This window comes from Pleurodeles waltl, chromosome 2_2 (assembly GCF_031143425.1).
Source record: "Pleurodeles waltl isolate 20211129_DDA chromosome 2_2, aPleWal1.hap1.20221129, whole genome shotgun sequence".
NCBI lineage: Eukaryota > Metazoa > Chordata > Amphibia > Caudata > Salamandridae > Pleurodeles > Pleurodeles waltl.
The window spans coordinates 989,274,289-989,289,076 of NC_090439.1; the positions used below are offsets into that span (position 1 = coordinate 989,274,289).

The following is a 14,788-nucleotide window of genomic DNA, read 5'->3' on the forward strand; positions in this document are numbered from 1 at the left end:
TACGATTAAAAACTACAATCATTGTTGGGCTTTCAAAATTTTGGCAGAACATACATTTCTGATTATGCTACACGCATAAAACCTTTATACATGAATTAATATGTCCGGATTTTTCAAGCAAATTCTGGACAATTGAACATACACATACTCTGAGAGTTACAGGAAGATATGCTAGCAGCAAAACATTTACACACGGGACAATAAGACACATTTGGTCATCAGAGTGATAGCTGGGGCCCTTGGGTTTACTTATGTCACGTTTAATGAAGGTGAGACAGTCCCGACTGCATACAAGTCACACTGGTATTCAGCTGCTGAACAACGCTTTGTACCCACAGAGAAAATTCTCACTGCTGTACAGATGGCTGCTATTAAAGAAAGACCTCTTGCCCAAGGAAAACGCATTGTCGTTTCTCCTATTCCGGTCCTTAAGGCTGTTACAAAAACTAGCGTCCCGAACGCAAAAGCACTTCACCCACGATCGATACAATGGGCTACGTCTTTAACAGCCACTGATGTAGACTACATCTTTGACCCAAAGTTACAAACTCAGGAATTTCTACAATATGAAGTTGAATATCCAGTTCCCGCTGACATTGCCTATTGATCAATATCAAGTAGTCATGTACACTGATGGCTCTGCGCAACCAGTGATTGGAACAAAACATCAATATTCTGCTGCATGTGCGGTTGTGAGCGGCTATATGGAGGGGGAGAAATTCTGTCCCCAACATACCTATACACAGACCTTAGGGGATTGTACAGCACAGTTGGCCGAGCTAAAAACTATACTAATGGTACTAGAACATACAGATCCAACAGTTCACACTGATTGTTTGAGCTTCTTACTTGCTGCGGGAACGTGTTGTTTTCCCCCCCACTAAAATTAGGGAGGTAGCGGATATTTGGCCTCACATTGCTACTTTCAAGGTGAATTTTGACAAGTTAAGTAGACTGAAGGCTTTATTGTTTCAGAAGCATGTGGCCCTTACATCTGCACGTGAGACCTACGCACTTCAGGTGGCAAGATCAGACGGAAATACAGTCCCTGTTAAATACAAACTTTCCGAGACACTTTGGTTAACTTGTGGGACGTATATTTAATGCATCCAGCACGGCTGGATTAGCAAATTTTTTCAAAGCTGTTGGTATGGGTTTTGTTCACACCTTTTCCTCCATATTTGGTTTAATACCTTCGGCTATTCATTCAATTTTCGGAAGCATTTTTGGGGGATTACCGATAACTGGCTTTATTAGCCAGCAATTTGCTGTTGCTTTTCCGCAATGGCTGTTCCGCCGCAACAAGGACCAATGTGGGCGCTCCCATCAGCGCAGCTGTGTCGTGAACGCATGATGCAGCACTTTGGAGCAACACTCCTGGAACATTTGGAGTGTGACCGGTCTCTCATTCAGACCGGTTTTGGATTGTGTGCAGCCCGAGAAGATGTACGAGCTACCCTTCCTGGAGGAAGTTGATATTCACTCGTTCGTAGGCACTGCACGGGATGCCGCCTTGGTTGACAATGAACACACCTGCTCCTTGGTAGTTTTTAGCGTGGATTTACCGGTTTTGTCATCTGCCGAGGTGGAGAATCTACTGCTTTCCATGACTGATGCTTGATTTGGAACTATCCTAAATTGACATTTTCCTTTGAATTCGGCATTTGGCTGCATGCTCATTTTAAAATTGCAAATTAGTATGCTTGTGTGTCCTCTTAACTTGTTAAAATTGAATAGGGGTATGGTCGACCCCCCAGGTGAAGAGTCAAATCATCTGAACAAAGAACCATCTTAGAAGATCAGTATGTTACTTCCTCTAGAGGCCAATGGGTCAATGCACCGTCTGCACATCTTTGGGCCCCTCCAATACAGGAATGGCATGTTCTTCCCTGATGATCTTGTGGGGCGGGCATGACAGTTTTGCAAGCGTGGACTGATTTCAGACAGTGAAGGCCATCACATATGGAGATGGAAGTAAAGAAGCAAAGAGGGGTGAATTTCACTATCGCCAGGGTTGACTTGTATGAAAGACAACAGTAGCAGCACCCAAATCCCAGTTTCTATTGTTTTGAAGAGTGGCACAAATAGTATTATTCTTTTATTTACACAGTACTTTTCTACCACCTGAGCGTCCCAAAGCACTGCACTTTCAAATGGTCAAGCAAGAAGCTACTCAGTTTATTTTTTAGCTTAGTTGGTGGGCTGTTTAAGTGACCCATGTAGAAAGTATAGTCTCAATGAGGTCTGGGAGTCCCACCCAGAAATAGCTGAAGTGAAGGTCTAGCAGATTCACTCATTAACTTGGTTGAGGGTCTATGAAGTGCTACTCAGAACGGAGTGTGGCTCACTAGTGTGTTGCGTAGATGGGATCTGTGACACCTATGGAGGAATGAACGTAGAATAAAGACAGGAGAGTGTTCAGGAGACTGTGTGAGCAGGCAAAGGGGACAGACACTATGGCCCATGTACCTGACAGAGGATATGCCTCTGGGAGACTTCCCAGTCAACACTAGCACACTCCATACATGTCCATGAAATGATGTAGGAAGTTTACTATGGGGCCTGAGTAGACAACTGCATAGGAGAGACAATAGGCACTACCCTTTGGCCTCCCTCTACCTTTTTCTCCAATGTGTTTTGGTAAAACCTGTGTTCCTCACTAGAGGACATACGCCTCAGTCTCTCATAACCCAGGTAATGAGGGGAGTAGCCCCAGTACAGCAGAGCCAGCTCTGATGCCTCAGGCTGGAAAACTAGTGTCTGGAGTGGCACGCATGATGGTTAACCTCAATAAGCAAAAAAACAGTGCTGGTCAGAAAAAGGGATTGCAGCACAGATTCACCAAGCTAAATAGAAGACTTTTACTTCAACTAACTGTATGGTTCAACAGCCTGCCACTACATGAGAAAGAAATTCACTTGGATAATTTCTGCAAGTTATTTTTTGATACAGCTGCATACTGTCAAAACCATCCTTTCTAATCCTATTACACCATCAATCCCCCAAACTGTAGACTTTATAGCTTCCTGTCCCTAGGCACCGTCAGAAGGGTGGTCCAGGCTCAAAAGAGCTATTCTTAAGTGTGGAATGAAGATTATACACTGCAGATTGCTCAAATGGAACTTTGCCACAGTCCTGAACTCTGGCCTCTTACCATCAATATTTGTAATTCAACTGAAGGGCACCATGAAGTTCTTTATAACTTATGGCCAGTGTTTTCATAACAGTTTCATCATGCAATACAAATTGTTAAGCCTTCATAGTAATACTTTCCCACCCACGTTTTGGTTGGTCATTAAACAACAAGCAGATACATGTATGGTTCCAATACTCTGGACATGTCAGGATATGCTGCAGTCTCATGCTTAATGAAGAGGTACAAGACCAACTTGTTCTTACCTGCCTCAGCTTAATCTGAATATTTGTGCACCACTTGTTAACCCACCTTGAATTTCTCAGGTATTGTATTCTGAGATTCGCAGGGATGGCCCAAGTCATCAGATGATATTTTGGCAGCTAGAGATTGTTTAAAGTATTTATCTTGATTAAGCTACAGCAATATTTTATTTCAAAGTTGTCAGCATTGTAGAACTCTTAGTATACTGTCTTCAAGGGTGAGATATTCTGCAAAGCCAACTACGAGGCTGTTGCTATAGCTTATCTCATTCATCACATCTTGAAAGGACGGGAGAAGGAGTTACATGAAGAGAATACAGATATTTAATCACAGATATCAGCAGAAGTAGTAGTAGTGAAGAAAAATGTTGCTGCTGGATACAAGCAGTCTTGCTGAGGGGGGAGGTAAACAATTATCCCTGGTGTATCTGTGTTCAATTACAGAGAAATAAGACTGGTGCACAATGAAGCAGAGTAGATGTAGACTGCCATTGCAATAAAATACTGCTCACCTCTGCATTTCTAAAGTGTGTTTATTGGTCCATCTTATAAACAGAACAAATGAACTATAGTGTACTTTTATATGAAACAAATCTGACCGTAGTTAGGTGCTCCCCAGCCCCTTCTTCACGTTGGAGGACAACTTAAGGCAAATACTGTTGCATAAATTGTATTTTTAAACTGTCCTGAAGGAAGAAGTGACTAAGTGGGACTCATATCCTTTCCTACAATTGCAACTGTTAAAAATCAACATAAGATTGAGTTAAAGTGTTTGCATGCTTCCACTTTCAAATCATCTAAAAAAAATAAAACAAAAAGACTTACTTCTTCGGTGTCATTGAAAGTCTCTGTATCATTGAGATCATCAAGTTCTCTCATTCTGCGGCGACGCATCTTCTTCATGTCATCCATCTTTGCGAGTACAGCTTCTGCAGTGCTTTTAAAATAATGTTACAGGTAAGCAAATGTTTTATGCATTCTTCTTATGGAAGACAGGCAAGTAAGTGTGAAGTGTACTGACTTGGTTATAAGTTTATCAAACAGGACAGATTGGTTGGTGGTGGAGTATCGGCTCCTACGGATCCTACCACTTCGGCGAACTTCCACATTCTCTTCATGGACAGGTTCACGAGCTTTGTCTGCACTTCTTGTCCTTAGGGCCCTGGTGACTGGGACATCTGTATCAACTTGCTCTTCAACTGTTTTTTCAGCCTTTTCCTCATCTAAAAGGAATGTTTAAATAATCAAAAAAGAAGAACAAGTGCGAGCAAACTTACAAGGGGCAACCTTACAGACTGAAATAGCTTGGTACCATGTACAATGCCAGATAAAACGCCAAAGAAGTGTTTTTATGGCTGCAGGATGGATAAAAGCTGCAAACTGCTATAAAAGACCTGACCTCCAATAGGATCCAAACTAAAACAATCACACTTATAAAACATCTATACCAATCCATCCAAACACTCTCTGAATAAAACAAAATGACAGTGCTGTCATTTAAAAATTGCTGTCATTCTATTTTTAGAATAGCAGGATAATTTTATTTATTTTTAAATCCGAGTGGACACCAAGCACTTTTAGGATAAGTCAAGTCATTGCTTACTGCACTTTATTTTCTCTATTTTTGTGTTCAACTGTTTTTAAAGTGAGGGCACTTTGCAGAAGATCAAACATTTACTATTAAAAGTGTGTTCTTTACAGCTCTTCCACAGCCATCTCAGGGGTGCTTTTGGTTTGCAGTCTTTTTTTTTATGCACATGGTACAAGACCTACTTAAACCAGGCTGCAGCAGGCATGTGCTTCTGGCGCCCCTAAGACAAGCCAATCAGCACCCCCTCACCCTCCCCCCCATGCTAATCCTTTTGCATCAACATTGGCCATCCACTGTAAGGTAAATCAATGCATCAATGCTTTACTATGTCTTACTGCAATGGCGCACCGACAACAAAACCAATGACACAGTAATTGACCAGAAACAGGACATTTTACCCCTCACTGAAACAATGGTCCTCCTGCACAGCCGCCCCCCCCCCCAAACACTGACCCTTGCATTAACAAGCTAACTGCATCACATTTCAAGATTTAAAGGAGAGACAGTACAACATGTGGAGGTGGTGCAGTAGTTAGCTTCCAGAAAAGCCTTACCCTTAAAAGAAGAAAGACTGGTGACTTACCCTTAAAAGAAGAAAGACTGGTTTGGCCTAGTTGCCACTATTGACCATACAGCATCCTTATTAAAAAAAATAAAAAATACCACAGTTTATTCTTCTTTACTGTTCCTCAAATAACATGTCAAATTGATTGACTATTGTATCTGAATATATTGGTTCCAACAGCCTAAAAAAAAGCAATGTTTTAGTTCTATGACACTTGAATGTATGGCTATAGACTTCTCACGGAAGGCATCTCAATTTAAGGAAAACTTGGAAATCTTTAAATTAGACCCAATTTTTAGATTGAGAATTTTATTCGATTTTCTTAGTCCAAAACTTGAGCTGGGCATTCACGCCCAGAACAAAGAGCGAAGATTTTTCCCCCACCAACTGTTACCCTCCGAGGTAACAGTCACTACACAATGGTTGGCACAGATCATTTTTCTCTGTCAGCACCACACCACATTCCAATATGCCTGTCACCCTGCTAGTATGTACTTCTCATTATCCAAAAGGCCCACAGTTCGTAGTCTATTAGAGCAAGCCAGGCCTCTGTTGCAGTAGTTCAGGAACTCAGTACAGGGTCACACATTCTGCTAAACCTCTGGCCTCTCCTTTCAATCTGAATGCCATTTTCTTATTTACAAGTAACTATCAAAGAGTTTGGAGCCATAATTCTAGAGGTGGTGCCAGTACCAAAATTATTTGTTTGGTGGCCAGTAATCAGTGGTGAATCGTTTTTCCTTTAACTGAATGTAGTGAGTTGGTCTCCGCCACCAGGACCTCTAATATGCTTGGCGTATGGCTTCTGTCTATTTCTATACACTCAGTTCAGAATACAGTACTCAGAACATTCCTCCAAAAGTCCTCGAGTTTGGGGAATGTCTGTAGTATGTGCATGACTGTACCCGGTTTCTCCACATAATCATCAGCAGAACAAACAGCATATTTTATATACAGTATGTAGTCATGAGGGGGTGTAGTGACTACAGTACATTTAATGAAGAGTTTCTTGCCATTTTGTGCAGTTATTCACCCTGATGTATCCAGTGAGATACTAAGGCCTTTTGCCCCCAATCTCACAGGCAGAGCTTAAAGGTGGGTGTGGAGGGAGCACTGAATACAGCATAGATTCTAGCAACTAATGACTGAGTTGAATTCTAAAATTTTGAGTAGCAGTATGTCACCTTCCGTTATTGCAAGTTGTGTGGACCAGTGCCCACGCAGCAGGTAATGGAATATCACCGTCACAGGGATTTGATATGCAGTTTTGATCTTATCAAAAGAATAAATTTTTCCATTCTGGCAGAAGCATCCCTGTGTTCTCCATGACCGAAAGAGGATTTTATAGCGTTTGGGAGAAAAGTCAGAGTTCGGAATTCCCCAAGAAAGGGGCTCATGGGGGAAACACTATGTAGTAGGGCCTTGGCATCAGTGGATGGGCTGTTCGGTTTTGATCTATGAAGCATCACCTCTTGTCTGTTTCTCCCTGAAGACACTACATCACGAGGCTTCATAACAGAGGCTCAGATCTGGCAGACCCATTCCCTTCTGTGTGAAGTGTATTGTGCAAGCACGTTTTATTCAGTAGAGGAAGAGATAGTCCCAGGAAGATGTATAGTATCTTCAAGATAGCCATGAAAGGGTGTGATTTTGCCAAGTCGTTAAAAAAGCTTTGATCATCTTCAGGAAAGATTTAAACACTACTTCTAGTGCATTCATATACACTTGATGTTAAAAAGATCCCAATGTAGTTGAGCCCTTTTACGGTCCCAACGAACGGGGGTTTCAGCTTGTACGGTGACAGACAATTTTTGCTGCCAGATAGCTTCATTCCTTTGGATTTGTGAAGGTTGATTTGAAGGCCTGCTTTTGTATGGCATTCCTCGAGCAAAGGGATCAATTCCAGCAAGGAAAGGGGAGGAGTGATAGGAGGATATCGTCAGTTAAAATTGACACTTTAAATATATCTTCTTGTAAATTGAGACCTGGACTTTGCCGATGGTAACATGTTTTGCAAGAAGCCTTCCAGATAGATCATGAAAAACATGGGCGAGAGTAGGCAGCCCTCACCTTGTATCTCTGTTGAACTAAACCCTTGTGGAGATACTTCCATTTACTAGGATTCGGGCTCATGGTGACGCGTTGAGTGGTCATCTCATCCTCCAAATCCACTCCCTATTCCATATATAGTAAGGGTAGCTTTCATCATGCTGCAATCCACCTTGCTGAATGCTATCTTTGCATCCAGACAGCAGAAACCCTTCTTAATGGTATTTCCTCCCCAAGTATACTTAGATGGAGAGCCTTTTTTGGTAGAAGTTTTATTTGCTTTAGTCCATCCATCTAGTCCTTATCCCTCCCATAGAGCACAGCCTTTCTTCCACCTCCCTACTGGCACCTTTTATACTTCCAGAAGTGTCTGCTTTTTAAGAGGTTTTTTCTTTTTGTAAAAGCACTCACTGAATGTACATGTTTCCCTTATTCTTTGTGTTTCCCCACTTCTCCAAGCACATTCCTTTTCTTAACATTATGAAACTTACTTTAAACAAATTTTTCCATTGAGCCATTCTCAGTGTGTTTAGTTTTATATCTTCTGTGTGCCACAAAGCAGCAACGGAAGAGCTTTTTTCAGTGTCGGGGACAAAAGAAAAAAAAAGCCCGGTATTTGGGTAACTATCCAAGCTGCTGGCATCTTTGTAGTTCTTCAAACCAGTTTTCCTCCTCATATTTGGGAGAAAAATCATCCCATTTATCAAAACTGTTATTGTCAGGAGTGCGTAATAGATTGTGTAAAGTGTGGGTCCTACCACAGGTAAGGTCAAAGGATCACAATCAAAAGAATTATTTGTTGGCTGTGCTAGGGTGGAAGCAGGGAGAGGCCTCAGTTGAGGTGGATTCTGCTTGGAGTCAGAAAGCACAATTGGCGGAAAATCCTCCTCCGCAATGGTGCAATGGGAACCGGCACAGTGGTTAGCACCAGAGCGAAACCTGAAGCCAGCTCGATGGGCACACACTGCTGCAAGGGTGGACTCACTGGCGAAGTCAGACTGGAGGCTCCTGCGGATCCTTGGGGGCCGAAAGGCATGCCAGAGGGAACTGGTAAAGTGCCAAAAAAGCGCAGCAAGCCACCCTAAAGGCCACTACTTGCAGCAACTACGCAGACTGACTTGGAAATTCGGGATGAATTGGGACTAGACTCAGGATCAGCTCTGATGGAGAGCAGGAACGACACCATCAGGCCCACTGATGTTTCAGCCCTCTCAGTAGCCCGAGAGTGGCAGATTTCAGCTTAGATTTATTATGATTCTTCTTGGACTTACACGAAGCCTTCAACTACAACTGTGATCTGCCATGGGAATGGGACCTTTCTTTAGACTTTGGCCAGTCACAGTGTAGAGTCTTCTCATGTTTGGTGACAGCTTCGCCTCACAGTCCAATATGGCTTTAGATTTAGGTACAGTTATCACAGGCCTGGCAATTATGCTCTGATCTCAGGTATCAGGGACATACTTCATGTACTTTAGAAATGTTGTGACAAACTGGCTTGAAAACACCAAGGTCTAGTTCTAAAAAGGTGCGGAAAGGAAGGAACTACATCAGCATGCATGGGTAGCACTTATATGTGGCTCTGTCTGTCCCTCTCAAAGCAGAATGACAATGGGCTGAGCCATAAGCATGCAGGAGTACTACTGTAAAGGTTCCAGATCCAGTCAGAATCTGCAAATCTGCTCTTAAAGTTTACCACAGTAACATCCAAACTGGCCTAAAAAACGTCAAGAACCCAACAAATAAATCAAATAACTCAGCCAAAGTACTTTACAAGGCCTTGAACGAATTTACCAACACAATGGCTTGTAACACTGTCCTACTTGAATCACAATCTTTATGCGATTCTTTAGCAATTTATTATTTTTTTTTAAATCAGAAAATGAACGTGATCTATGCCAATTTCTCAAAGCCCACAAACAGACTATCTGGACTCTTTTCCACTTTCTTCACATCAGACAAACCCTGTGGGATTAACCAACTTCGCCATTCTCCCTTGAGGAAATTACCAAGAGCCTCAAGAAAATAAAAATCGCGCTTGCTCACAGACGCTTGCCCTCCTAAAATAATGGCTCAGCTTGCTGATTCCTCATCACCTGCCATATGCTTTTTATTTATTCACTTACTACTGGGATGGTCCTTCTGAGGTGCAAGGAAGCACTAGAAAGGCCCATTCAAAAGAGGCCCATCTCTCACCAGCTAACTTATCTAACTACAAGCCTATTTCACTTATCTCTTCGCTCAGTAAAGTCTTGGAAGGGTTTATAAACAACCAACTGACTTCCTATCTTGAGTAAAATAGTATTCTAGACCATTCCCAGTCAGGCTTGCATTTGGCACATAGTACAGAAACTGCCTTAGTGGCAGTGACTTACAATAATCAGACTAGCCCTTAATGCCGACACTCCAGCAATAATGGTGTTTTTAGATCTCTCAGCCACCTTTGATATGGTCTCACATCCTAGGTTACTAGAGAGACTTCAGGACTAGGGCATCCATGGGATAGCCCTACAATGGCCCCAGGACTACCTAAGTAATAGATCATAAATTATCTCTCTTGGCCTGTTTAAACCAGCATCCATACAGATTGACAAAGGTGTACCTCAAGGCTTTTGCCTAAGCCCTATGCTTTTTAATATCTACACCCCCGCAAATTGTGTTAGAACGTTTGGGTTGGAGATTCATTCTTATGCAGATACACAGCTGGTGATTTCCTTTAATTAAGGCCCTATTATCACCAAATAGTGCTTTATATCCAGCATGAAAACCATCGCTGCCTGGATGTCTCTTAACTGCCTTCAAATGAATGCAGCAAAAAAACGAGATAATGTAATTTGGTAAAGCCCAACAGCTTTGGGCAGATGACTGGTAGTCAGTTGATCTGGGCCCTGTGCCTACCCCTAAACAGCTTGTGAAAAGACTTGGTTTTCAATTGGACCATATGCTTACTATGAAAGAGCAGTTTCAACTACGACAGGTACTTGGGTTTTGCACCCTTTGTATGTTAAATAAAGCCCTTTCATTTTTACCATCATCATCTTGAAAATCCTTAGCACAGGGGCTAATAATAGTCAACTTGACTACTTCAAAGCCTTGCTAGCTTCTACTAATGACAGCCTTTTAGCAAAACTTCAAGTAGTCCAAACTGCCGCTGCCAGGCTTATGTGTAACAAACCATCTGGCACGGCCTCCTCACCTCTCCTTAAATAGCTACAGATTAGGAAACTAATCATCTTTAAAGTTTGCTGTCTTACCCATAAAGCCCTCACAGAGCTAGGCCCCTACTATTTTGCAGAGAAGCTTATACCTTACTGTCCGGCCAGACTCTTGAGAACCAGCAACAAGGCACTACTCATGATTTCTCAGATAAAGAAATCTAAAGCAGGTGGTAGAGCCTTCTCCCACCTGGCCCCTGCCTACCGGATCAAACTGCCATACAAAAATTGACAATCTCTCCTACAGAAAGATGCTTAAGACCACACTGTTTTAAGGTTTGCTGATCCTTCCGCTTGCCTACTAGTGCCAAGTGAACCCCCTCGGGTGATTCCTGCGCTATAACAAGTACATTTAAAGTAACAGTCTGATGCCTGGGAACATTCTTAAAATGGGCAATCAAGTAGCCATCAGAAATATATATTTTTTAAAAAAGGAAAAAAAAAAAGAAAAAAAAAATACCATAACAATGTTCACAATGGTGTATCTACAATCATCACACCTATGGATACTTATTTCCCTGGGTCCAAGACTTCCATTTATCACACGCCACTAAAGGCACTGCATCGTTCACACTACAGAACAATGTAAAGCCACTGTATACACCCTACCAGCACGATTAGTCCAACCAATGTGAGGATATCTTCAGCACTGTTCTGACATCCCAATTGTTAGTTTTTACAAACCCATTTTCAAGCTAGCTGAAAATATAAGATTACCATACCAATGAGGAAGCTAAGTATAGATCTTATGATAGGCCAAAAAACACAATTACTATCTCTGATCATTAAGATTGGGCAAGGACTTGGTGAGCAGGGATGGCAAAAGCAAGCAGAGGGCAAGGAAAAAAAAAAAAAAAAAAAAAAAAAAAAAAAGAAGAATCTTCCATGTTTTAGCTATATTTACATGCTGCCTGTGAAGACAAGACCACAGCTTATGGTGCAACAGATATTCCATGTGTGTTTCATTATCAAAACGTGATGGGACAAGGACTTAAAAAGACTAGAACCTCCACACGTCTTCATCTATCCGAAACTTCCATACCACTGTCCTCACTAACAAACCTCTCAGTAAACTCAAGCATGAAAATACAAATAAACAAGAGGCACAATTCACAACCTCAATACTGAATTTGGTACAGCAGGTTCCTCTGAACATCACCACCCATGCAATGTAAGCCTGCACTGACCACCACACCATTCCTAGTATCCTGCTTACAGTTCAACCAACACACCAAGGTCAACCTAAAAAGAGAACTTCTTCAAAGACTCCTACAACAATGCTCAATCTGCAGAAAAGTTGAACCACCATTGACTTTAAGCTACTGACGTCCCTCCTTGCAAGAGACCACCAAAAAATCTGCCAATCCAGATCTGAAGTCGCTCAGGAGATGGATGACATAGGTTTGAGAAAGGCCAGGAGGGTTGCATAGTCAACCTAAACTGATTCAGCATTGCTAGCTGGAAGTTAACACATCCGGAAAGAGTCTAAACAGAGCTATATGTCGACCTGAGAAAGGGGAAAAAAATGTCTTTGTCCAGTATGGTGCCTGAGGGCATTCATAAAGTGAGGAATCTGTAGGAAAACTGTTTTTGATTAACTAAAGCATAAAACAGTTTTGCTGATCAATACATTACAAATTTCATTCATGCAAACCACCAGATAGAACAAGCAATACAAGTGGTAATACCTTGTTGGGACAGAATATACGCAACATGGAAAACTGGGCATGTACCCGGGAATGAGCATCCAACTGCACATGTAAAACTAGTATCCTGAAATTTATTTTGGCCCTGGGGTCACGCTAATTTAGTGTGAATGCAGAGACCTAGGCCTGTATGTGAAAATGCGAGATCCAGAAACCTTGTCCTATGGATCTATGCTTGGACGGGGGTACAAAGTTTGTTTTCATATTAGATAATGGAGTACTGTCCTTGTGGGTGCATAACAAGCGGAGGAGGCAGCGTGGGGTTTAGTGAATTTATAGTGTGATATGACAGACAATGTCTCTGTCTCATAGAAGACAGTCTACTGACCACTCTTGCATAAAATTATACAGTTGTCAAACCCAGAATCTTGAGCTGACCTGGGCACACATAAGCACAGTTGACATGTGCAGAGTGTGCGCAGCACATGTATGGTACAGTATGGTTTGTTGCATGAATCAAAGTACTGCGCCCAGTGGGATCCATTTTGGATGTTCCTGGTTTAGCTGACCAGACGGAGGGTGAGGACAGCTTCCACAGATTGAGGAAGTGTATTACTCACCTACTGTAGCCGTCAAGTGGAGACAGGGATTCTTTCAGAAGTTACACGAGGAACTCCTTAACAAAGGACTGCTGAATAGCTTTTCCAGAGCACTGCCTTTTGGTGGATGGCATGTGAGAGCTGAGACTGCAGTTTGTCATTCAAAGTGAGGATGTTTCGAGGCATGGTCTATACTATTCTATCCTGGATAACTACTTAAGGAATTCTGATTAAAAAAACAGGTGCAGAAAACTCACATATTTTCCTGATGTGTCGAGTACCCCAAACTATGCCATCCCATTGCTACCTGCTGTGAGAGACCACTTTGCATGCGCAATGGCTCAGTCTGAAAAGCAACCTGGAAAGTACATATGAAAGATAACTAACCCAAACTGGTCCTAAAGTCTTACACAATGAACCCACATCACCAGTTTAAAAAATGTGTTTTAGGGGAAAAAAATAAAATAATCCAAATCAGATAATTTTGGTCCAGCCCTAAGCTGCTCTGGACTAAGGAAGGGAGTAATACACAGAGTGCTCAAAGAACTACGGTACAGTCATTACTGATGTCAGTCTCCCAGAGGTGAGGTGACATTAATGCACACCCACCATCCTGGCGCCATGCCAGTAGACTCCGTTGAAAACACGGGACTGAACTCCCACCTAGAAATGTGAGCATGTAATGAAGCCTCACGTGAGATAAAAGCAAACGTGCAGACCAGGCTCAAAAGCGGGAACAGTGATTGCTGCCTAAATTAGTTTGAGTTGGGAATACCTTTGTGAACAGAACTGCGCTGATTAAGAGGAGACCCAGTGAACTGCACCTGTACCTAGACTTAGAATTGAAGAGCTATAAACACACTTCAATTACTAGAATAGCGAAGGGATGGGTGCTATTGCAAGAGGGTCTTTCTACTGGGCATCATAGCTGCAATCACAATTTTGCATCTGAGCTACACTGAATGGTGCCACAATACACTTTGCAGCGGCAATAAAGTACTTTCTCTTTACTGAAGAAACACTGGGCTGGACAACGTAATTACTGAGTCTGTTGGCTAACTGTTGAATTCTGAACGCTTGCCATACACTAGTCCCTCAGAAGCCTGTTAATGCACCTGGTTGCTACCCTGAAAAGAAAGATATGTACTTTGCCTAGTTACAGAACTATAGATTGGGGGTGGGGGGGGGGGGGGGGGGGGGGTAACCCAGTGACTAATAACCACAATTACCACAGTTGGAGTCCAGCAGCCAGTATGCCCTGTTGCTACATAAATGATGTCTGGCACATCTAGAATTCCAGATACCCATGGCCCTGGACAACAATATTGCTTAGGCAATCCTACTATTTTAATATTACTACAGACAAGCACAAATGTTTCATGTGGTTAAAAACCCAACCATCAATATTACCTTCATTGATCCTTCCATTTGTTTTTGCATTGGCTTCCAGCTTGGTTGACCTAATGAGATGAAAGGAAAATATAGATAGAGCTTTGCTTCTACGGTAATCTGAATTTTTAAAAAACGAACTTTTTAAAGTAAAAATACTTTGGAACTTTAGTAGGTTTGAAACCTGCATAAATTAGCAGTTATTTATACATTTAAGTTATGACTAACAGATTAGCATCAAACATATGCTGTAAACCTGGATCTGAGCTTCTCTTCTGATGAGCCATTTCACCTGTGATGCACACTACCTGTGCATCTTGTTACATTAACATTTCTAAGGG

At 42.0% G+C, this 14,788-nt stretch overlaps 1 protein-coding gene across 2 annotated transcripts in view; it reads right to left on the minus strand.

Annotated features, from left to right (window-relative positions):
• ATAD2 (ATPase family AAA domain containing 2) overlaps positions 1–14,788 on the minus strand; it is a 198,502-nt gene that overhangs the window by 168,888 nt on the left and 14,826 nt on the right. For both annotated transcript variants that reach the window (XM_069220705.1, XM_069220706.1), the window contains exons 3-5: positions 14,469–14,518; positions 4,418–4,619; positions 4,222–4,333 (exon numbers count right to left, since the gene is read on the minus strand). In XM_069220705.1, coding sequence (XP_069076806.1) covers positions 4,222–4,333; positions 4,418–4,619; positions 14,469–14,518 — 364 coding nt within the window. The remainder of the gene's footprint in view (positions 1–4,221; positions 4,334–4,417; positions 4,620–14,468; positions 14,519–14,788) is intronic.